We start from the raw sequence: 23776 nt of genomic DNA, 5'->3' as shown, positions 1-23776 counted from the left end.
AATGTCGTGGATCTCAGAAGATATTTTAAGAGGTTCCAGCCTTAACTAATGTGCCTGGTTGGTTGGAGCATGTACTATGGACCAAAAGGTCACAGGTTCAATCCCCGGTTGGGGCACACGGGAGAAGTCAGCCAATGGATTCTTTTTCCTCCCCCACTTCCCACTTCCTCTATGTCTGAAAGCAATGAAAACACGTCCTCAGGTGAGGATTAGAAGAAGCAGCAGAAGCAGCAGCAGGTTTAAAAGGCAATGACATAGGCTACCTCCAAAGGCACATCCCAATAGAATGTTAACTGTTCTTTCTTTTTATAGTTTATTCCTTCTCTAATTTATACCAGATGTATTTTGATATCCTCTCAATACTTGCAATTTATCTTCAATGCTATTACTGATGTCTCTTTTCTTTCATTCAACTGGCATCTCTAAATTTCCTTCTTCACCTTTTATTCCTCCATATCCCCCAAAGTAGTACCTAAATGTAAAATAGCTGATAAAAATTTTTCTTACTATGTGCCCAAGTCCATTTTTTTCTTATGTTCTTTAAATAGTTTCCAATTCAGCACACATACATCCAACAATTTAAGACTTCTTGCAAAGATCAAAATGAGAGTTGGAAATAAAGAAACAGAAGAAAGTAAACTACAGGATAAAAGTGCAGAAATTGGGCCTAATCTGTATCTATCACAAGACCCTATGCAAAGTAAGGCAAAAGAAATGAAAGTCATTACAACAAATTTTTATATATTGAAAAGATTTTAAAGCTCTATTTAAGCATCCACTTATAAATAAAATTCTAGTACATCAAACAAATGTTATTCTTTGAGTCTGTCACCTTGTTAGCTTTAAACTATACTGCTAAATGAGAGAAGAAAAAAAACAGAATATTTAGAACTAATCTCTGAATATTCTAGAACATCGCAATGTTTCTAGTATTAAGGTCAGATCCTATCATCATAAGGATCTAATTTAATAGGTGTGCCATAATGGCAACCCCTAAAAATGATCAAGCCATCTATTCAGTTGTAATCAAGTTAAATTTTCACCTTGAGACACATTAACAATAACTTAATACTTCTCAAGGAAAAAAATCCCAGGATGCTGCAAACTGTAGGAAAGAAACTATTTTGTGACTGAAGAATCACCTGATGTGTTGTATTTCCCTTAGGAAAAGGGATTTTAGTTTAACCACCTTCAAGCTGATATCCCCAGTATACCGCCAAATTACGAAATACTGGTAATCTGGACTTTCCTCATGTATTCTCTAGCTTGGTTAGTAGTACACCCAGTCATCCAAACCAGAAACTTGGGTGTCAACTTAGACCTTTTCCTCTCCCTTAACCCCATCCTTTCCAGACTTCTGACTGAAATGACCACCAAGTCCTATCCATTTTATGTCCTAAGTGTTCCTTGGGCCTAATTCTCTCCATTCCCTCTGCCATTGCCTCAAATCTAACCCTTTTTCCTCACCTTATCTATTGCAACAGCTACCCTAATATCACTGCTTCCAGTCACCCTTTCCCTCATGATACTTACATGATACTCACTCTATGATGTCATCAAGTGACTTTTCCAAAATGCCAATCTAAGGTCTCTTCCACTCAAAAACTTTCAGTTACGTGCCCATATATAACAGCATATACCTTTTCAGGATCTGAGTCCTGCCTGCCTCTCAAACACTGTATCCCACCGCACTACCCCCATCCGGCACTGTAAGTCAAACTACACTGCTTTAACTTCCAGCACACCCTACACTATTTAATGCCCCCATGTTTTTGTATAGTCTGCTGTTTCAGTCCAAAATATCTTTCATCTCTTCCCCCTTGGCTTCCTGGCCAACTACTATGAATTTTTTGAAAGCCAGCTCAGATCCCAGGAAGGCATCCCAAGACCTTACCCCCAATTCTTGAGTAGATATTTCCTCCTCTGCGAACTTGGTAATAATGGCATTTGTTGGGAGTTCACTATGTGCCTGACTCTGTTTCAAGCATTTTACATGTATTAACTCATTTAATCTTCAAATAACCCTTCCTATGAAGTAGTACCATGATTACCTTTATGGATATGGAAACTAAACCACAGATAATTAAACAACCTGTCCCCAAGGATACCCAACTGTTAAGTGATGGGGACAGATTAAAATCCTGACACCATATATATTTATATTATTGCACCTGTCACTGTGAATTTATTTACATGACTGTCATTACCCTGAACTGTGAGCTCCTGGAGGGTGAGGATTATATCATATTCAACTCTAAAGCCACAGTAACTAGTTTAAAGTAGGTGACCAGTACCTACATTTCTTGAGTTACATATAAATACCATTCCTAACAAGTTCAAGAGAAAAACACTCAGAAACTAGTTTCCAAATAAATATTCAAATATATGTAAGAGTTCAGGAATAGAGCAAGCTATTTTTTTTCATCTAATAAAAAGAATGTCAAAAAGAAGTTAATACAGACATGAGATTATAGTCCTTGTGGACAATGAAATGGACTTATTTTTGCATTAATAGTGCTTAATCACTGCAACAAATCAAAACCCAAAGGACTCTTTGCTTAAGATTAACTTTTTTTTCTCACTAAATAAGAATTCTTCTTGCTTATCATTCAGGGCATGGAAAAGAAAGCCCTAAATTTACTTTGCTCAAGTGGAAAGAAGCAAGTCACAGACCAGCACTATTAATTGCTTCCTTAAGTCTGGCCAAGAAATGTATCCCATTAAGCAATTAAAATAAAACACAGTTGCCTAAGCATATATATAACAAAAGAATTTCTAAGGTTATGTGGACTGGCATTCCATTATTCAAATAACAAAAAATTCTTTATCTTAAGCAAAAAAAAAAAAAAAAAAAAAAAAAACCTGGAAAAAAATTACATAGATTATCACCACCCCGTAATACAGATTTTTACATTAAAGCATATGCATATGTTTGTAATATTTCAATAGCCATTCTTTGTATCCTTAAAATTATAAAAAGCAAACTTATTCTAATATTAGTGATGTTCTCTCACAGTTACAGCCCTCTGAGCCATTCTGAAGTACAATAATTAAAACCCAAAAGGATGGTGCCAGCAGCAACAGTACACACCTTACTTGTTAGAGTAATCTGCACCCCACCCTGCTTCTACACACTTGTACACCACAGAAAGGTAAATCTGCTGTCAGAAGAAGCAGAGTTTAGGCCACAGCAGAGCAAACTCGACCCCAAGGCATGTCTTACCATTTCTTGGTACACTCAACCATCAGCTCCTGGTAAGAGGCCACAAACTGGAACTTAGATGCATGTTTTCCCACACGCTGCAGTCTCTTCCAAACTGAAGCCATGATGATTATTCAGTACACTGGAGCAGTTCTGGGTGAGCAACACAGCAGCTTTAACAAAGCAGAGGGTCCAAAGCAAAAAAGCTTTGCATGTATGTCTGTACTTTTAAAAACTCAACTACAACTTGAAATGATGTTTGGGGTCCATAAGTCTTCTCCCTGTTTCACAGGGTAAATCCCATCTTAGATGAATGGCCCAGTCAAGAACAGTGTGATATACATGACAGGATGAGTGAGTGGAGGTTTCCTCATGGAGACACCTCAGGGTCTATATCATGTGTATTCTGGAGAACTGAAAAGCAAAACAAAGAGAAAAAATATGAGGAGAGAAGGATGACAAGTAACTAACCACCCATGTTAGATAACACTGCAACAGACAACCCCAGTTCTCTGCATGTTTTTCAAACAATGAAACAAAACACCAACCTCAAAAGCCAGTAACATCGAGGATACCAGACACCAAGGAAAAAATGACAATTCACACCGAGGATGTTGGAGCAGCACATCAGGTAATCAGCATCAACAACAACCCAAAGACGCAAGTAGGGCCCCTACCTCCCCCTTCTAGCATCACAGAAGGGCGAGCAGAGCGGGAAAGTCAAGGGATGCTGTTTAATGTTCACGGCCAGTCAGAGGGAGAAGTGGAGTATTTTTAAATAAACTTTGTTTTTCATCCGATAATTAACAGCCTCGAGTCCTAGAATGTTTGCTTGGAACAAATTAAGGAGCCAGGAGGAATGCTGTTGTTGAGTCAGAGGGGGAAATGGATGGGGAAAGAGTAGTGGAGGGAAATCTCAAAGCAGAGGGAGGGCAACGTCCCGGCTCCAGGCCACTTGGGCTCTCCTTCACCTTCGCTGCCAAACGGAGGGAAAAGGAAACTCCTGCCTGGGCTTGAAGCAATGACCAGCAGGGCAAATGAACCGTGCGGGGTGCAGGGTGCGGTGCCTTCCCTCCCCCATCCTTAGGGAACAGAACGCCAGAGCCTCGTCTACTCACGCAGAGCCCAGACCCCGGCCCCCCAGCGGAGGCAGGCAATGGCTCGCCCGCGGTCCCTGTCACCCAGGCGATGCCAGCAGATCCCAGCCTGGTCCCCGAGCCCCAGCCCAGCCACACGTCCACTCCCGCCCCCTCCTCACGCCTCTAATCCCGCTGTCGGGCTGAGTATGGCCCCGTACCCTCCTCAGCGCCGCTCCTCCGTCGCCGCCGCAGCAGCAGCAGCAGCCGCCGCCGCCACCGAGTCCTCCATCCCGGCCGGAGCCACATGGAATAGCAGAGCCAGCCGTGGCGCTCGAAGGAGCCGGGGGTCTGCAGCCCCTCCGGCGGACGGCGCGCCTCACGCCCGCCCCCTCCCGGACGGAGTCGCCCCGCGGCCGCCCCCCACCCGAGAAAACCCTGCCAGAGCCGCCGCTCAGTGCCCAGCACCCCCTCCCCCGCCTTCCTCCTCCACCACCATCATCATTACCTCCCCCGCCGCACCTCTCACACTAACCCTACCCACGGCGGCTAAACCACCGTCCGCCCTGCCGCCATTGGTCGGGCCCCGCGCTTTCCCCGCCCACCTCGGCGGGTGAGCCTTTGAGCATCAGGGGAGCCTCATTGGCTGATCTGAGTGCCCATCACAGGGGCGCCACTCCCAAGCTCCGGAGGTGTTTTCCCCCTGCGGGAACGCGGCGCACCAATCTATCCTTTGGGGGAAAAAAAAAAAAAAAAAATGGAACCTACTGAGGACAATCCCGCCCACTCATTCCTCTGATTGGCTTGGAAAGGGAAGCGCTAGGCCGAAGGCGTAAGGAGTGTTTATGGTGAACTGGAAGATGGTTGCTGAAGGTGAATGTCTGTCAACCGCGAGCCGGCACCAAGCGGGGTTTCTGCCTAGAGTCTGTGTGTCGGAGCAGAGAGAGCCGGGCTGCCTTCGCGGCAGCTTTGGGCGGTGCGGCTGCTCCGGTTTTCTCTCCTTTTCTATTCCCCACACTATGAGCTGGGAGCTCTCTTTTCCTCCGCCACTAAGCAACTAGGGTGTTTGTGCACACAGCCTTGCTTTCACCCGATTTCCCGTGTCAAACTGGGAAGTAATAACCCTGCCAGACCCCGCCTGACAGGCAGTCAACTAGTCCTCAACGGGACTTGACACAAGCTAGACAGAAAGTGTTTAACGGTGCAATTTCTTCTTATTCTGATTCTTCAAGATTTCTTTGGATCTTGGTTTCTCATCGATGTGGGTCTTTTTCCCCTGGTAGGAACTGCACATGGATTTGGGAGTGGCTGGCTTATAAAAAGGGTGGTTATTAAGCGAAGGACAGGATGAAATGACCGAAGAGGAGTGCGAGGGCAGGGGTACTTGACCTTGTTAAAAACCGCCAAGGCCCCTTTTGGGAATACGATGAAAGTTCATAGACACTTTCCCAAAGAGGAAAAAATGTCCAGTCGCAAATTTGCTTTCAATTTTAGGTGTCTTATAGACGTCTGGTGCAGAGAAAGAGGGGGAGAAAAGCCGGTGGGGGGGGAGATCCCAACATTTTAAGAAATAAGCGGGGGGAAGTGAGAAAGAGACCGAGGAGAATCGAGAGAAGTAGGAGCACCCTACAAGCAATCAGCAAATAGTTTGAAAAAAAGAGGGAAGCTAACATAAAAAGATAATAAGCAGTATGGGTCCTGGAAACTATTAAGGGTTATTCTCAATCTTACTAAGGATACAAGAACAACGCTTGAAAGGTGTTAGGGTCTAGAGAAGGATTCTTTGTGAACAGAAAGGCACCAATAAGTGAGAACTGAATACATGTAGAGATAATGGGGAAAGAGAAAGAGATTCTGAAGAATCAACAGAGATGGGGAGACAGAAGGCTTGAATCCAATATCTATTTCTATTTCAGTAAAGGTGAACTAATGTGCATTTTTACAGAAAAGGGCATAGATATTACTTATTTTGCTATAGTCTTAATTTTAAAATATTAAGACAACCATAATAATTATATCGACTCTTGTCGATATAATCATGTACATCTTAGTAAACCTGAGTGGTTTACTAAGTCACTACAACCTACAGCCATTGTGATCTCATGCAGTGATATATTCTGCAACACTAACAGATTTTAATTGTGTCATTTTTTAAAATGGCTAATTTATAGAAATGGTCAAACTATTTTAATCTAAGTTGCCTTTCAGAAACCCAACATGATGATCCAGGAGGGTTTTGTATCCTATTTATTATTGTTCTCAAGAAGTTCTCAAATTTTCTCATGTGGTCACCCTGGTTTTTCCTAATACTATGTTCCTGCCTCGAGGGTAGGGGAAAAGAAGACTTTATTGTAAAGAAATTATTTGAAAAGCAATCAGTTTTAAATAAGTATCTTTCGTTAAAAAAAAAAAAAGTAATGTGCTGGACCCCCAGGGAATCTTTCTCTAGTTGTAGGACATTTTAAGAGACCAACAAAGAGTTTCTTAAAAGGCAGCTCTTCTTTTTAGGGGAAGTATTTTTCTTGGATGTAAATTCTTTAATTATTGCTGCAAAGGTAGCTAAGAGGAGACTAAAGAATTAAAGCAGACCTTGACATTGTTCAGCTGCTGAGCTCAAGTTCAGTACACTGGCTCCCGGAGGCTCCACAGAGCAACTGTTTCTTTCCTCATAACTTTTTTTTTAAATAAATGATCTGCTAACTAAATTTATTGAAACACCTTCAATATAGAATACTTTAATGTCTATGTGTCCATGTAGCTGGTAATTATTGAATACCAAGTGATTATTGATCATATTAAATACTATTAGTAGTACATAAAAGATACAGTCCCTGTTCTCAAAGAGTTTTCAGAAACAGATGTTGAGCACGCATGCAAGAAAGTCATGTGAATTACTCAACTTCTCTGAGTATCAGCTTCCTATTCTGTCAAAGGAATAATCATGCCTATCTTTTTGGGATGTTGAGAAGATGCAAGATAATGTATGTAAAGTACCTGGCACACAGTAAACAATCAAATGGTAATTGATAATGTACACTATTGTGCTTGGTAGCAAACTTAAACAGTCAAGAAAAAAGCAAACAGGCTTTCAAACAATATTTAGTTGCTACCAAACATTACTACCTCAAAAATTAAAAGATCTCAAAAGATACAGTGTTTTTAACATCATTCCTCTCCCATTAACTCAGTGACTACCAACAGTGGAACACCAATAATTTATGTGGACTCAGGATTTTATAATAATCACTAAGAATTTACTTACCTTCAATCCTCATGACTACCTTTCATGTCATATATTAGCTGAGATCTGTTGGCATGCTAGATGTTACCCTTTTCTTAAAGCCCTCAATTCTCCTCACCTACTAGCATGTACGGCCTATTGATCCTCCCTCTTCCAAAGTGGAATCACCTACTGTGGTTCTGCCCCCTCTTAATCCCATGTTTACTCAGGTCTTGATTTATCATCTCCTTCTGCCCTAGGTTTAATCTGCATAAAATAGATCTGGGAGTGAAAATTAGTTTAATTGTCCTGTCCATTTGACCCAGGTTATGATCACAAATTGTTACGGATGTTTTACTTAACAGAAACATCAACATTTAAAATAATTTTGACTTTGCCTTTAAATATCATCAGGCTTACAATTAAGATAAAATATGAATAAATGAAAAATGCCATCCAAAAACTTTAACCCTTCCCTCCCATGACAATTTTTAAATGATAGAAATTATTTTCATTGAAGCAGCTCTTCTACACACTATTTCAGAAATCCCCAAAATAAGGTTTCTAGTCTATAAAATGCAACCATAGTCTTGAATTATCATGTCTGGTGATAAAATTCTTATGTTTGGGTTTATAGTTTTTGCAGTAATAACTGTCAAGGTATTATAGCAGTTTAACTACTAACAGAATTTATCTATGCCTAGTCATGGTAATAAGATTTAATCCCAATATTAACACTGCAGGTTTTGCATTGTTTTCCAGTTTCCAAAGCAGTTATGCTAAACAATAATGCTAAGCAATTTTTAACTTCTAATGAAATTACTTCTTTTAAACCCATAGCAAACAATTTACTCCTAATAATCCTACAGCAATTTTTGTTTACTTGAAGAAACTCACTGTGGCAGGCTAATACTTGGAAATGTTAATCAACGTCTTTTGCTGTAGTTGTGTTTCCAGGTATTTCTTTTCATCCTATGGCCTTTCCTCTCTTATAACCCACACCAAGACACCCTCAGCATCACACTCACTCCCACCCAGGCTTGTCTGTGCTCATTGTTTCGGGAAAGGAGTATAACAGAATGCAAAAGAAAAATAAAAAAATTTTTCCTTGGTTTTTGAGTTTCAAAATCCTCTTCCTTTAGCAAGTAATGAAATAGATCCAGATAGAGACCTGCACAGTTCAGTACAATAACTTCTAGCCACATTGACTATTGAACACTTTAAATGCTCTAAATATAAAATATATACCACGACTTAGTATGTAAAAAAGAATGGAATATGTCTTATTAATCATTTACATATTGACTAATTGTTGAAATAATATTTTGGATATATTGGGTTAAATGAAAGGCATAAATTAACTTCACCTGTTCCTTTATTTTTTTTGATGTAGATACTGGAGAAATTTATTTTATGTTTATTTTATTTTTTAAATCATTTAAAAATTTTAACTGCACTATTATATTATTTTTTACATACATTATTGTATTATTTTCAGGTGTACACTCTAGTGATTAGATATTACATAACTAATATCACACTCATCTGATCTCATACATAGTTACTAGAATATTATTGACTATATTGCCTATGCTGTACTTTACATCCCCATACTATTTTATAACAACCAATTTGAATTTCCCAATTTCTTCACCTTTTTTTACCCAACCCCCAACCCCAATCCAATCTGAAACCATCAAAATGTTCTCTGTATCTATGAATCTGTTTCTGTTCTTCTTATTCACTAAATTTTTATATTCAATTGTTAGATAATGTATTTATTGCCATTTTGTTGTTCATATTTTTTATCACTTTTTCTTTTTCTTAAAGAAGACCCTTAAACATTTCATATAAAACTGGTTTGGTGATGATGAACTCCTTTAACTTTTTCTTGTCTGGGAAGCTATCTGTCTTTCAATTCTAAAATCAGCTGACAGTCTTATGGGAACCCTTACCTCCCTTGTAGGTAACTAACCACTTTTCTCTTGCTGCTTTTAAGATTCTCTCTTTATATTTAACCTTTGGCATTTTAATTATAAGGTGTCTTGGTGTGGTCCTGTTTGGATTGATCTTGTTTGGGTTTCTCTGAACTTCCTGGACTTATATGTCTGTTTCCTTCACCAAGTTAGGGAAGTTTTCTGTCATTGTTTTTTTCAAATAGGTTTCCAATTTCTTGCTCTTTATCTTCTCCTTTCAGCACCCCCATTATGTGAATGTTGCCCTACTTGAAGTTGACCCAGAGACTTATTACACTATCCTCATTTTTTTAATTTTTTCTTTTTGCTCTCCCAATTGGGTGGTTTTTACTTCCATATATTCTAAATCAAATTATGTTGATTCTCAGCTCCATCTACTCTACTGTTGATTCCTTGTAAATTAGTCATTTCAGTTAGTATATCCTTCATTTCTGACTGGTCTTTTATATTGAAGTTCCCATTAAGTTCTTTGAGCATCCTTATAACCAGTGTTTCAAACTCTGCATCTAGTAGATTGCTTGTCTCCACTTTTAGTTTTCTGGAGTTTTGTTCTGTTCTTTCATTTGGGACATGTTTATTTGTCTCCTCATTTAGGAAGCCTCCCTGTGTTTTGTTTTGTTTTCTTGATGTATTGGGTAGAGCTCCTATGTCTCCCAGGCTTGGTAAAATGGCCTAATATAGTAGGGGTCCTGCAAAGTCCAGTGGCACAACCTCCCTGATCACCCAACCTGGGTACTCAAGATGCATTCCCCTGTGTGTGCTGTGTATACCCTCCTCTTGTAGTTGAGCCTTAATTGCTGTTGGCATGTCAATGGGAGGGATTTATCCCCAGGCCAATCAGCTGCAAAAACTGGCTGTGACCACCAACCATTGATCTCCGACCACTATGAAGGATCAGTTGTGCAGGGGCCCACTCCACAAAGCAGTACTTACTTCAGTGGGGCTGTGGCGCCTGCTGAGTTCACCCCTTGAGTGTGTCACTTGCGGAGGTGGTTGGGTGGTGATGTTTCAATGTGGTCGGAAGCTATCTACTGGGTATGCTGGGTCTGGAGCCTTCTGAAAGGTGCAGGCCAAGGTCAGCAGCTGCCTGTGTTCTGCCCAGGGCCACCAGAATCAGCTAGAAAGCAATCTGCAGATGGCTGCTTATTGTGCTAGGCTGAGAGGTACCCAGGCAAAGCCAAGCTGTGAGCCAAGGCCAGCTGCTGCTAGTGCCAGGCCTGGGGCCACTTAGGAGAGGTACAGAGCACACTGACGGCGGATGCTGCTTGTTTGAGAGATTTTAAGAAAACCTGAATTATGAGCCAAGACAGGCCATTCCTATGGAAAAGCCACAGGAAACAGTTTGAGTGGGCCTGAAAGTTGGGTGGGGTCTTCATGGAATCACCAGGATGGGGAGAGAACAGTGTGAGCCAGGTTGATGGAGACTCATATATGGCTGACTCTGTGAGAGGAGGGCTCATCAAAGGAACAATGGCCTCTGTCAGCACTTCTGTCTGGGAGAAATCTATGCCCCAGCTCTCACCCTGATGATGAACAATTCAGTTCCTCCCCATATGTCTCTGTTGCCTTTCAAGCTGCTGGTCCAGCACTGGAGCTCAGAGGAAGTGAGTTCCTTTAAGAGGAACTGCCTGGGACTCTAAAAACTTTCCATTTCCCTCAGCCCCAAACCCCACTGGTTTTTACAGTCCCCACTGGGATACTGGCACTGGAACCCTGGGATGGGGGGTGTCCTGGTGTAGGGCTGGGAACCCTTACTCAGCAGGGACCTCCGCAGCCAAAATATCACTCCCAATTTTTATCCTCTACACGTGGGTGTGGGACCGTGTCTCCACTCATCCTTTCAATCTTGATGTGGCTTCTTCTTTAATTCCCTAGTTGTAGGACTTCCATTCAGTCAGATTTCAGGTGGTTCTGAATGATGGTTGTTCTGTAGTTTACTTGAAATTTTGATGTGGTTGTGGGAGTAGTCAAGTAATGCATTTACCTACACCACCATCTTGCCCAGAAGTCTGGAAAAATTTAAATTATATATGTGGCTTGTATTGTATTTCTATTGGACAGTGCTGGCATAGACAATAGTAAAATTTCCTTTCTCAGAGATGAGAAATGGATTTCCTAGACTGGAAGGAAGAAAATGTTGGAAGAAATGTAATGGGACGCAAGATGCTGGGGAATCTCTATAACTGGACTTAAGGCCCTATTCTCACTCTATTCTGGCACAAGCCTTGAAGAGGGCTCACTGAAATGGCAGCATCTATCTATGGGATCTGAGAGCTGAACAAGAGGTAACTTACATTCCTTTTCCTTGTTAGAGCCCTGGGAAGGTAGCAAGACCCTTCAGAAAGAAAAGCTGGGCAGTGTATCTAGTTCAGCCAAGACTTCAGAGCAGCACAGTTCAACAGAACTTTCTGTGATGGAAGTGGTTATAGCCTTTAAGCCACTTGGGACTATTAAGCACTTGAAATGTGGCCAGTGTAACTGAGAAACTGGAGTTTTAATGTTATTTAATTTTAGTTAATTTAAATTTAAATGCCTGCATGTGCTGGTAGCTATCATAATGGACAATGAAACCTTACCTAGTACCATAGAGGTTCTGGAAGCCCAACATAATAATTCCTAGAAACCCAAAAGGGTACAGAGCACTGGAAGCCACCAGACCTAAAAAGGCCTTGCTGATAGACCCATATGGACCCAGCAGCAATCTGTGGGGCTGTCTGCTATCGAGGAATGATGCAGGTTGGAACTCTCAGGGGAGCCAGCATGGTAGAGGAGGATGAGGGTCAAATGTCCCATTCCCTTCCTCTGATACCCTAATTCTATGTAAACCTTCTCAATTTAGATACAATACCTGCCAGACTGACTATGATTAAGTGTCTGCCACTCCTTGTGAAATCAGAACGTGAAAGAGATATTAGGTTGAGTTATGAAAAAGTAAATTTATGTTTCTTGCAAACCTGAGTGTTATTTTAGATTGAGATCTGTACCCACTATATAACCTTAATAATAACAATTCTAACAAAATTCATAGAAACCTGTACTTATTCTTTTAAAAGGCAGCCCTTTTTTTCTCTGTTACTATAGGACCCAAGTTTACATGAAAGCTTATAAAAGTTGTATCAGATAACCATTTTCAATTAAAAACAGAATATCCTTTTGTGAAATTGTTTCTGTTCCTTACCCAAAAACCAATCTTTGAAGTTAGTCACAATGAACCTTTGCACCTTGAACCTGGCATGGCACTAATTCTGGGATCTCAATTCTGTGCTAAAAAACCCCCACAATTTTGTCCAGTTCCACAGCACCTAGGAAAGGCCATCCTGGGCTTGGTTGGTGGAGAGAAAGGAGCATCCTTGACTGCCTTGAAATTTAAATAGACAGAAACAAGTCTATAGATATCATCTATTGGTGATTCAGTAGGCCTGACTCCTGTTAGAGCAACATATTGAGTGATAAGAAGCTTCAGAAGTCTTCTTCAAGAATGCATCACAGGCAATGATGATACAGAAAATGTAGATTCTCAAAATGTTAACAATAACACAACACAGGCATTAATCAGCTGGAGTAGATGACAGCAATAAACATTGGTCCAGCTATTCGATGGTGGACCAGCTAAATATCAGCTTTGACTCCAGAGTGCTCTTACTCCTCTCTACCATCCTCTCAGTATGACTCTTCCGATTACTCAAGATAATTTCATAGTGGTAAAGTTACAGTCCACAAGTGCTGTAAACCAAGGTAAACACACTTATCAAAAATAATTTGCACATTGCAAATAAGTAGACCATTACTGGAACTTTTGCAACAAAGGTTTGAGTTGGAATTAGGATCCTTTCTGAAAAAGTCTTTGCTAAACTCAATATATTTGTCTATAAAATCAATATGGATTCTTGACCAAGGTTTATTGGTCACATTCCATGAAATGTTAAGAACCTTTGATGAATTATAAAGAATAAACTGACCTGTTTTTTCTCCTGTGTTTTTAATAATTGGAATACTTTCCAGGTAACCAGATATAGCATCCAGCCAGTATTTTCCTCTGAATAATTCCTGGATGGCTATATTTAGTATGAACAAGATAATATAATTGACATTCTAAAATAATAAAGCTAGACAGGACAGACAAAGAAAAATCAATGGGAATCCACAATCTTGAAGGACACTGAATATATACCCCACCCCAATGTGGTGTTAAATCAAAAGCATGTCCAGCTCAGTGAAAAAAAAAAAAGCAGCCAGTTGAAATCAAGCAGGACCCCACTTACCAGGTCACTGGTTGTGGACCAAGGGAAAGTAGCCCTGTTGCAGAAGCCTGTCCCAGATAAGTAGAGTTAAAAAATAAACCCAAATTTCAAAAGCCAAGATGAACTCATGCACCATTTGGGCAATCTGCTGGATAGGGTGAGGTGGAGAAAAATGCCAGGTCAAAGGCAATCATGTGGAAATCAGAAGAGAGCTGTAATATTGCCCCAAATGATCTCCCTTTTTACAAGTCACCCAGTCAGTGACTGGGCTTACCGAGAGTAGAACATAGCCAGCTAAGCAAAGAGGACTTCCTGAGAGTTGCTGGATATTTCTTCATATTTTGCCACAATTTCTGGATGCTATGTTTAAATATTCCCAGTAATGAGTCATTGATATCTTTTGCCAAGGAAAGAAAGTCAACTGTTGAGCAAGAGTTAAGTTTCTGTGCCACAGTTCAATCTTCTGAAGAAATCATGATATTCAACATTAAAAACCATGATATTTTATCCCTGAAATGATGTTTAGCCTAATTTAGATAGTGAATATAGTGCTAACCTATACCTTTTGAGAAGGAATGTGACATTATTAATGTCCCATTTCTCATTTCATAAAGCACCTTCACCCCGATAAACCAGTATATTTCATTGTAGAACTAGAGAGTGTTATATTGGTGCACCCCTCTTTACACAACACATGCTAAAAAGATGTATATTTAGAGATCATGACTATATTTTAAAAATTCATCCTTTCCTTGAACAACTGAATCAGAAACAGGAGGCCTATTTGTTGACTGTTCAACTTCTTTTATTCCTGTAATAATACACTTCTTAGCTACTCAACAAGCTACCTTGTGCATGCTTCTTCTCCAGATTACATCACAATTTTCAAAATAATAATTACCAAAACCTTGCCCTTGTCAGTGATAAACAGTAACCTGCTGAGTACTTCTTCGTACATGCCATGCTGGCAAGTGAAACTGCTGCGTTGCATGCATGACACTAATTGCTGTTTTACAGTGTATGCTACGGATATTTGCAATGTCCAAGAATGTTATGTGATCAAACAACTTTGCCAATAGTTCATGCTGCTTTCTCTTATTAAAATCTTACTAATTTTCAGCTGATTATGCAAGCTTTGAGGCAACAATATAACTTGTACCTAGTTTGCTACAAGGAGTACAACTTTAAATGATAGTATTATGGTTTCGATTTCCTTTGATGATATTTTTAGTGAAAAACTCACTTATTAACAATTATCTAATTAATACTATGAGGTGAATCTACTAATCACAAAGCATTGTGCTAAGTATTGGAAATGCAGCACATCAAAAAAAAAGGACAAAATCCCTGCCCTTATGGAGCTCACATTCCTCATCAATTAGAAACTGTTATTTGATGTTTGCTTTGGAAAACCTCAATTCACTGTGCTTTAACAATGGCACAAAAGCTAACCGAGAAAAACGTTATAAAAGACAATGCACTGGGGACTAACATTAATACATAGCCCACTCAATGAAATTCAATTCTCAGGTATTTATTGTTGTACTTCCAATTCACACCCTTATTTCTTTGTGGGTGCTTGTTCAATGTCACCTATAGACTTGTCACAGCTCAAACAGATTTATAATTTGTACTGGAGTCCCGTTTACAATTCATGGTTATTTCTTTACTTAAACTGAATTTACATTACTATTTTTTCATTATTTTTATGTGCAGTGAACCACTTTAGAGAAATTGATTCATTTTTTAAAATTATGTGTATAAGATAACTAAAAAAATGCAAAATTAACACATGCCAAAATTGAAATTACATTGTCTGAGATGATCTGCAATTTATTAAATGTTAGCCAAAAACAATCTGATCAATACATCCTTGGAGCTCCCATGCAACTTTTAAAAATGAAATGATTATAAGAATGTGATAGGATTTTAAGAAACACACACCCATCGTATTTGATTTCCTTTTTTGATATGAGTTATAAACAAAATAAGTTTCAAAATATAAATTAATAATAGCTTATTTTCACTGCCCTTTACTCAAAAACATTTTAGCTCTCTTCCTAGATATTCTTAGAGGTAAATAATTTAAAGTTGACTTTTATCTCCTATGTGTTCTATGATTTTTAAAAATTTAAAAGTACATCTATAAGACAATAAATACTCGAAGAGAACACACAAATAACTTCATTTTAGGTTGTAAAGATTATGAGTGATACCATTCTCTTTTTAAAATCATCCTTTAACATTTTATACTTTTTTTACAAGAAAAATGATTAAACTTGTGTAACTGTAGTCTCAGATTGAAGATGTTGTATGTCATTACATACACTTTAACATGTACTCTAAAAGCTTTCCATCTACAGTTGCTGTTTATAACTCATATCTAGTTGTTAAAAATGAAAACTCTCCCCAGGATAAACCATTTCTAGCACATCTGTTTTGATTCTAGGTCCATTTTGCCCATGGACACAGTTCAGTTTGGGGAGTGAATGAAGATTTTTCTTTCACAAAACAATCTATTCCTGGGAATATTTTCCATATTATATAGCATAAAAAGAAGGATGAGTTTTCACTGGTACCTTTTATGTGCTTGAACTGCTTTCCTCAGACTTGGGACCATGAATTTCATGGGCCTACTGGGTATTTTCTCCATCATCTCCTAATTTCAGGCTCATGTGTAACTGCCCTCTTATTTTCATATTATGTATGGGAGACTCTGTTCTCTGCTTCAATATCAAGTCAGGTGGTTCAAATAAGCAGATATTTACCAAGTGCCTACTCTGTTCAAGAAAGTCTTGACAAAAATAAAGCTATACATTTTTAAAATGTATAAAAATAAACATTTCAATAATGTATAAATCACAGTTGAAGACCTCAAGGAATTTAAACTTATTTCAGAAAAATGTATGTACAGAGAGTAAAAAGTGTAAACCATAAAAAATGTAATACCTTATCAAATATTCAAATAACAGTCTAAAACAAAATCAAAATATATAAGAAGTCCATTATTGTACTGTACTCTGAAGTGAGTCAGTTACAGTGAAGTACAAAGAACATAGGATGAGGCTGAAGTTGAAAGAACTGGGTTAGTGCTGCAGCTCTGTCACTTACTAATTATATCATCCTAGGAATTCACATAATTTCTCTGGATGAAGAGGAAAAGTACATATAGGAGACCCTTGAACAACACAGGTTTGAATCGCATGGGTATACTTATACACTGATTTTTTCAATAAATACCTACTGTACTATAAACATGTTTTTTCTTCCTTATGATTTTCTTAACACTTTCTCTAGCTTACTTTACTGTAAGAGTACAGTATATAATACATACAACATACAAAATATGTGTTAATCAACTGTTTATGTTATTGGTTAGGCCTCTGGTCAACAGTAGGCTATATTAGTCAATCCCTCTCCTGGGTATCTACCAAAATTTTTTGAAAACACTTTTATATAAAGATAGATGTATCCCTATGTTCACTGCAGCATTATTCACAATAGTCAAGACATAGAAGCAACCTAAGTGTCCTTCAATAAATGATTGGTTAGATGTGTTATATATACACATTGGAATATTATTCACCATACAAAAGATGAAATATTGCCATTTGTGACAACATGGCTGGATCTTGAGAGTATCATGCTAAGTGAAACAAGTCAGAAAGAAAAGGACAAGAACTGTATGATTTCACTCATATGTAGGATATAAAACAAAAAGCAACAAACAAACAAACAATCTCATAGATACAGGCAACAGAATGATGGTTACTAGAGGGGCAGGTGGGTGAAGGGAGAATAAAGAGGACAAAGGTTACAGGAGGAGACTGGACTTGGCGAGGGAGGGTGAGCACGCAATGGAGTATACAGAAGTTGTATTGTAAAGTTGAAATTTATATAATGTTATTAACCAATGTTACCCCGATAAATTTAATAGAAAAGGTAAAGGAAATAATGGCAAAAAAAATCAGTAGCTATTAGTAGTTAAGTTTTGTGGGAGTCAAATTTGTACATGAATTTTCTACTATGTGGAGGTAGGTGACCCTAATATCCATGTTGTCCAAAGGTCAACTGTATATATACCTCCAAGTCAAAGCAAGTAGACACAATTCTGGGATAATTGGTAGAAATAAAATGATTAGGAAAGAGAAGCAGTTTCCTCTTGGATTTGGAGCTATAAGGATGAATGTCCTGCCAGTGACCTCTGCTAGTCAAATCCACTTGAGAGAGAAGTCCAAACTGAGGAAGCCAAGGAATGAAGGAGAAAGAGTTGCTACATTTGCCTCATCTGTAAGTTGGAATACAGGAACATGATACTTTGTTACCTAGAGGTAAAGGCTAGAAAAGATTCTCTTAAGACCCCTTCCAGCTCTAATTCTGTGATCTAAAACAATTTTGCCTTTAATAAATGAATATATGTGTGTGTGAAATTAAAAACTGGCATTCAGAATTAGAAGGAATCAGAATTTCTTTCTAGTTGTTTTCATTATAATCTAGTTTTTGCTATCTTTAGAAGGTCCCCCCCCCCCCGCCCGCCACTGTTATGCCTATTTTGATGATTTTTGTGTAACTGTAATTTTCTTTTTTTTTAATTTTGTTATTCAATTACAGGTGTCTGCATTTTCTACCCATCCCTCCACACCACCCCAGCCGAACATACCTCCCTCCCCCACCTCCACCCTCCCCCTTGATTTTGTCCTTGTGTCCTTTATAGTAGTTCCTGAAAACCCTTCTCCCCACTGTCCCCTCCCCACTCCCCTCTGGCTATTATTAGATTGTTCTTAACTTCATTGTCTCTGGTTATATTTTGTTTGCTTTTTTCTCTTGATTATGTTCCAGTTAAAGGTGAGATCATATGGTATTTGTCCCTCACCACCTGACTTATTTCACTTAGCATAATGTTCTCCAGTTCCGCCCATGCTGTTGCAAAGGGTAATTTTCTGATTGGTCAAAAATTGCAAGTTTACAGTCACAATTCCCCTAGTCAACATGAAGGCAGAATAGTGTCTGTTAGGAACATGGAAGATATTAGTCCTAAATGCAATGATTTCTAATTCATTTGCTTATACCCAGCTCTAAAGGGGAGAGTAACCACAAGACAATTTTAGTCATTTTGTAAATTATTTATGATAAATTATAAACAAAAAAGCACTGATAGAACACATTACTTTTTGTAGAGTATATTATTTATAACTTCAATGGCAATCCAGCCCAAAGAGTTCAATCTTTTAGAGTATAATTGCTGAGATTGTTTGAACCCTCTTCAAAGAGACACCCATGATTCACAATGATTTCTTTAAAGTGCTGTGAAGATTAAGGGTGCAAAAACAACCACATGAAAAAATTGATGCAAAATGGATTCTCAACCTAAATGTCAACTGCTAAAACTATGTAACTATTAGCAGAAAAGAGGAGTAAATTTTTGTGACCATGGGTTTGGCAATGGTTTTTTTGAGATATGATAAAAGCACAAACAACAAAGAAAAATTATCAAAATAAAAAATTTTATGGTTCAAAGACAAATCAAGAAAGTGAAAGATAGCCAACAAATGGGACAAAATATTTGCAAATCACATATCTGATAAGGGACTTCTACCTAGAATATATAAAGAACTATTACAAGTCAATAATAGACAAATAATCCAAATTTTAAAGTGACAAGAGATTTAAAGAGACATTTCTTCAAAGAAGATATATAAATGGCTAATGAACACATCAAAAGATGTTCAATGTCATTTGCCATCAGGGAAATGGAAATTAAAACCATGATGAGATACCATATCACACCAACTAAGATGATTGAAAGTCAAAGACAGTAAGAGATGTTGGTAAGGATATAGCAAAATTGAAGCCCTTACCCATTGCTTGTGGGATTGTACAAAGGAACAGTCACTTTGAAAAACAGTTTAGCAGTTCTCCAAAATGTTAAACATAGAGTTACTATAGGACTCTGGAATTCCACTTCTAGGTATATACCCATTAGAAATGAACACAATGCCCACACAAAAACTTGTACATGAGTGTGCATAGCAGCATTCTTCATAATAGCCATCAAGTGGAAACAAGCCAAATTTCATCAGCTGATGAATGCATAAACAAGTGGTGGTATACCCATACAGTGGAATAGTATTCATTCATAAAAAGGAATGAAGTACTAATATATGCTACAACATAGATGAACCTTGAAAACCTGCCAAGTGAAAGAGGCCAATCATAAAAAAACACATGTTGTATTATTTCATTTATATGAAATGTCCATAACAGGCATATCCATAGAGATAGAGAGTAGATTCCTGGTTGTCAGGGGTTTAAGGAACAGGAAAATGGGGGAGTGATTGCTAATGGGTATAGGCTTATTTTAGGGGTGATGAAATGCTGCCCTGAAATTAGATAGTTATGATGGTTACACAACTCTGTGGATATATTAAAACACCCCACTGAGGTGTACACTTTAAACTGGTTACATGAAGGGTGACATTTATGATATGTGATTTATATCTCATAAAGCAGATGTTAAAAAAATAAAACAATAAAGAAACAAACCACTGACCAAAGACATTCACCAGTTATATTTTTCTGCAGCCACATAGAACCAAAAATCACAAGACAACTCAATATGCTGGAGATCTCTGAAAAATATAATATTCTCATAGAGAAATTTAAAATGTGAAAGTGCCCTACAGTTGGAATTAGGAGATATAGCTTCTAATTTTTCCTGAACCCCAACCCAAGTTTGGAGGCAAAGACTATTAGTTACATCTGAACACCCATTCTCCTTTTCTTCTCTAGCAATAAGAATCTCAGATTTTAGCTGAACCATTTCCACTCAGCTGAAGACCTGCCAGCCCCCTTTGCAGCCAGATGTAGCTACGTGCCCAAGTTTGGCTAAGACGTGTGTGTACCTTTCAGAAATCTCCTTAAAGGGAGGGAATATGTCTTTCATTTCCCCCCTTTCCTGTTGCTGGAATATATAGATGGGTTGGTCAGAGACCCAGCATCTATCCTGGACCATGAGGACAAGGGACAGTAAAGTGCCAAGCTAGAGGGAGCCTAGGTCCCTCACAAATTTGTAGAACCACTACACTTACCCTGACCTGCCTACCACTAGACTTCTTTTATATGAAATAGAAATAATCACATAAGCCATAGCTATTTTGTTTTTTTTCCTATCATGTGTAAAGTTATGTAATCCTAATACATTGGGTTTATAAAGAGTAAAGAGTAAAAAGCCCTTTAGATTGGTTTGGAGGACAGTTTACTCTTTAAAGCCTTCTTTCTGGATGGAACAACTTTCTAAATTAACCTCAGAGCATGCAAGGGCTCTTGATTTGATCTTGCAAAAGTTTTCTGACAATGGCAAAAATACCTAGAACTGTACAAATTTGTTCATCGTCATTGTACCTGTCTCCTCTCCCTGGCATTTTCATACCAGCTGAGATCAGCCAGAAAATTCCAAAAAATGTGGGTATCAAAGTTGATTAGTTTGTAGGGAGAGGGCAGGATCTTATTCCTTTGAAATAGGTTTCCAATGGTATTCTACTTTGTTTTTCAATCTACTCCAGTTTCCTAACCTTGCCTAAATCTGCATGGTTAGTAAGCATTTGCTTGAGGGGCATAAGAACAGCTACTGGTGGGTTTAAAAATCATTCATTGTTGGCTACTAGAGCCTTCCATGGCTTTATAACTGGTTAATATTTGTTCAAAATCTTATTCAATAATTATTTTGAATTATTCAATTAAAAAACCCTATTTTTAAAAACACATGCACCCTATCATTCCTGGGTGGGCTTTTTAAACTACTCCAGAGGAGAAACCCAGAGGCTCTAGTCCTAAATGCTATGCTGTAGTAACTTTCAACCAGGCTACGTTCACAATTTCCTGGATTACTAAAAGATGTCATAGTCCATCTACTCCTGGGCAGATATCCCTAAAATTTCAACTATTATAGACAATACCTGTGTGATTAAAAAGCAGATTTACCACACTTTGTTGTAAGTCCAGAAACTTTTAAAACAACATCCATGCAAATTCTGTCACATGAAGAAATACTAAATAAGAATCTTGACAAATACCTGTTTTTCACTTCCTAAAGTTATAAAGTCTACTGCCATTTTAAATAACTAGATATATTTTCTATGTTTAGCATTCATGTATGAAGGGCTAAAACTCACTTTAAACACAAGGACAGATACATACTCAATAAAGTATTTTCACTGGGGAAAAGCCAGAATTTGATATTAATGTAATTATAATATAGCCAGAAGGTTTCAACTCTTATTAATGAAAATAGACACTTATGATTTCAATAATAACAGAGACTTTTGTGTTAGGAAGATATATCAAAATAGATTCTGAACTAGCCTACTTTTGTTTTTTGTTTTTTGTTTTCACTTCTGTCATACTGGACTTTTTCTCTATTGAGGTTACACTTACTGATATTTATTATTTCCACAACTCACGGATGAGGCATCAAGACATATGGGTTTTAACCGGTAAGACTGATGAGTTTTACTGCATTTAAGGATACTTATTTGATAAAATTGACAACTGACCTGACGGTTCTTTTTAAAATATTAAATATGTGCTGGCTTAGTGACTTAAAATATAACAGGCTTCATTCTTGGTCTCCTGAAAAGAAGGGGGACATCTAAAAACTGGTATTTATAAAAAGTTGTATATTTATTCTTACATGTTTAAACTTCAGTCACCTTCAAACTACTCTCCATTTGATACAATACATCTATCAAGATGTTTTTTCCACTGCTCAAAACCATTTTTGAACTCATTGATTTTTATGCCTTTTAGTGCTTCTGCTGTTTTTTGTTTCACCTCTTCTGCATTGGCGAAACGTTTCCCCTTGGAGGACATTTTTTATCCAGGGAAACAAGCAATCAAACAAAAGTCACTCAGGCAGAGAGTGGGTGCATAGGGAGGGTGGGGCACAGGGGTCATGCTGTTTTTGGTCAAAAACTGCTGAACACTCAGCGCAGTGTGGGCAGGTGCCCTTGTAAATCACCCATCATGAAATGGGGAAATGCATTATCTTCAAACCAAATTCACTGAAGCTGAACACAGTCTCTCACAGCAATGCCAGCTGGTACACTGATACAGATGGTTTCCTAGAATGCTCACCTAGCAGGGGAAGACTGTACTACAAGGGGCCTGCCCTCCAGAAGATAATTCCAGTTTGGGAGGAGGCCCTACCCCATATGGATGGATAAAATGGGATACACACATCCTTACTGGGGGTTGTGTTAAAAAAAAGAAAAAAAGAAAAAGAAAAACACCTTCTCAATACTCAGGCAGTGCCCTTCATGAATCAAAGCCAGAATAGTCATTTTGAAACTTGCATCCAGTCCTGTATTACTCCTCTACAAAAAGAGGTATTAATGCACAATTTCCAGGTTATTGAGAAGATTTTAAAAAAGTGATCCTATTTTGATTTGTCCATTTCAAAAGTGTTTTCTTATTCTTTCTCTATGATTAAGGCTTGGTGGAGGAAAAACAATGTGATGAAGAAAACAATGTGTCTTACACGTAGAAAGTACTCAATAAATGCTGATAGTCTTAACTTACTGTCCTGTCTGAGGGAAGCAAATAGTATACAATTTTGTTGATTAGATTAACAAAGTGCAAGGGAGGAGATAGTGTTGATCACCCATGCTGTCTGAAATAGCCAACTTACACATTAGATACAAAATTACTTTCTTCAGCAATTATTTTTCAAGCTAGAAATCAGAGCCTAAAAGAGATCATTTATTTTTTAGAAAACTGCTACTAAATATATCACCTCATTGGTTTTGCAGTGGTCAATTTCTAATGAGGAAGAAAGCTGAGGGATCTTTTCCAGGATCCACTTTTCTATGGGAGTTCTTACCTTTTTCCAAATGTAGGCACATCTTAATTTCTGTGTGCTTATTCACTCTAGTAAAGAAGTCATCTATCAGTTCATTTCATATAAAATTTCAGCAGTAACCTCTTTGGGATTAAGTCACTCTTGCTATATTTCCTTGAATCTCCTTAACTCCCAGCTTTATAAGGACATGATCATTCTTGTCTCT

General features: G+C 38.2%; 1 protein-coding gene across 14 annotated transcripts in view; it reads right to left on the bottom strand.

The window, feature by feature from the left end:
• The window catches only part of EHBP1 (EH domain binding protein 1), a 370181-nt gene that overhangs the window by 334217 nt on the left and 12188 nt on the right, over positions 1-23776 (bottom strand). For 4 of the 14 annotated variants that reach the window (XM_045189390.2, XM_053924179.1, XM_045189391.2 and 1 more), the window contains exons 1-2: positions 4787-4870; positions 3224-3616 (exon numbers count right to left, since the gene is read on the bottom strand). In XM_045189390.2, coding sequence (XP_045045325.2) covers positions 3224-3327 — 104 coding nt within the window. In that variant the 5' untranslated portion in view covers positions 3328-3616; positions 4787-4870. Of the gene's footprint in view, positions 1-3223; positions 3617-3750; positions 4197-4499; positions 4715-4786; positions 4871-23776 lie in introns of those variants that run through there. The other 10 variants (XM_053924181.2, XM_053924180.2, XM_053924183.2 and 7 more) reach the window with 7 other exon arrangements.

This window comes from Desmodus rotundus, chromosome 5, assembly GCF_022682495.2.
Source record: "Desmodus rotundus isolate HL8 chromosome 5, HLdesRot8A.1, whole genome shotgun sequence".
In the NCBI taxonomy this organism is placed as follows: Eukaryota; Metazoa; Chordata; class Mammalia; order Chiroptera; family Phyllostomidae; genus Desmodus; species Desmodus rotundus.
This window is presented reverse-complemented; position numbering and strand designations above follow the sequence as displayed.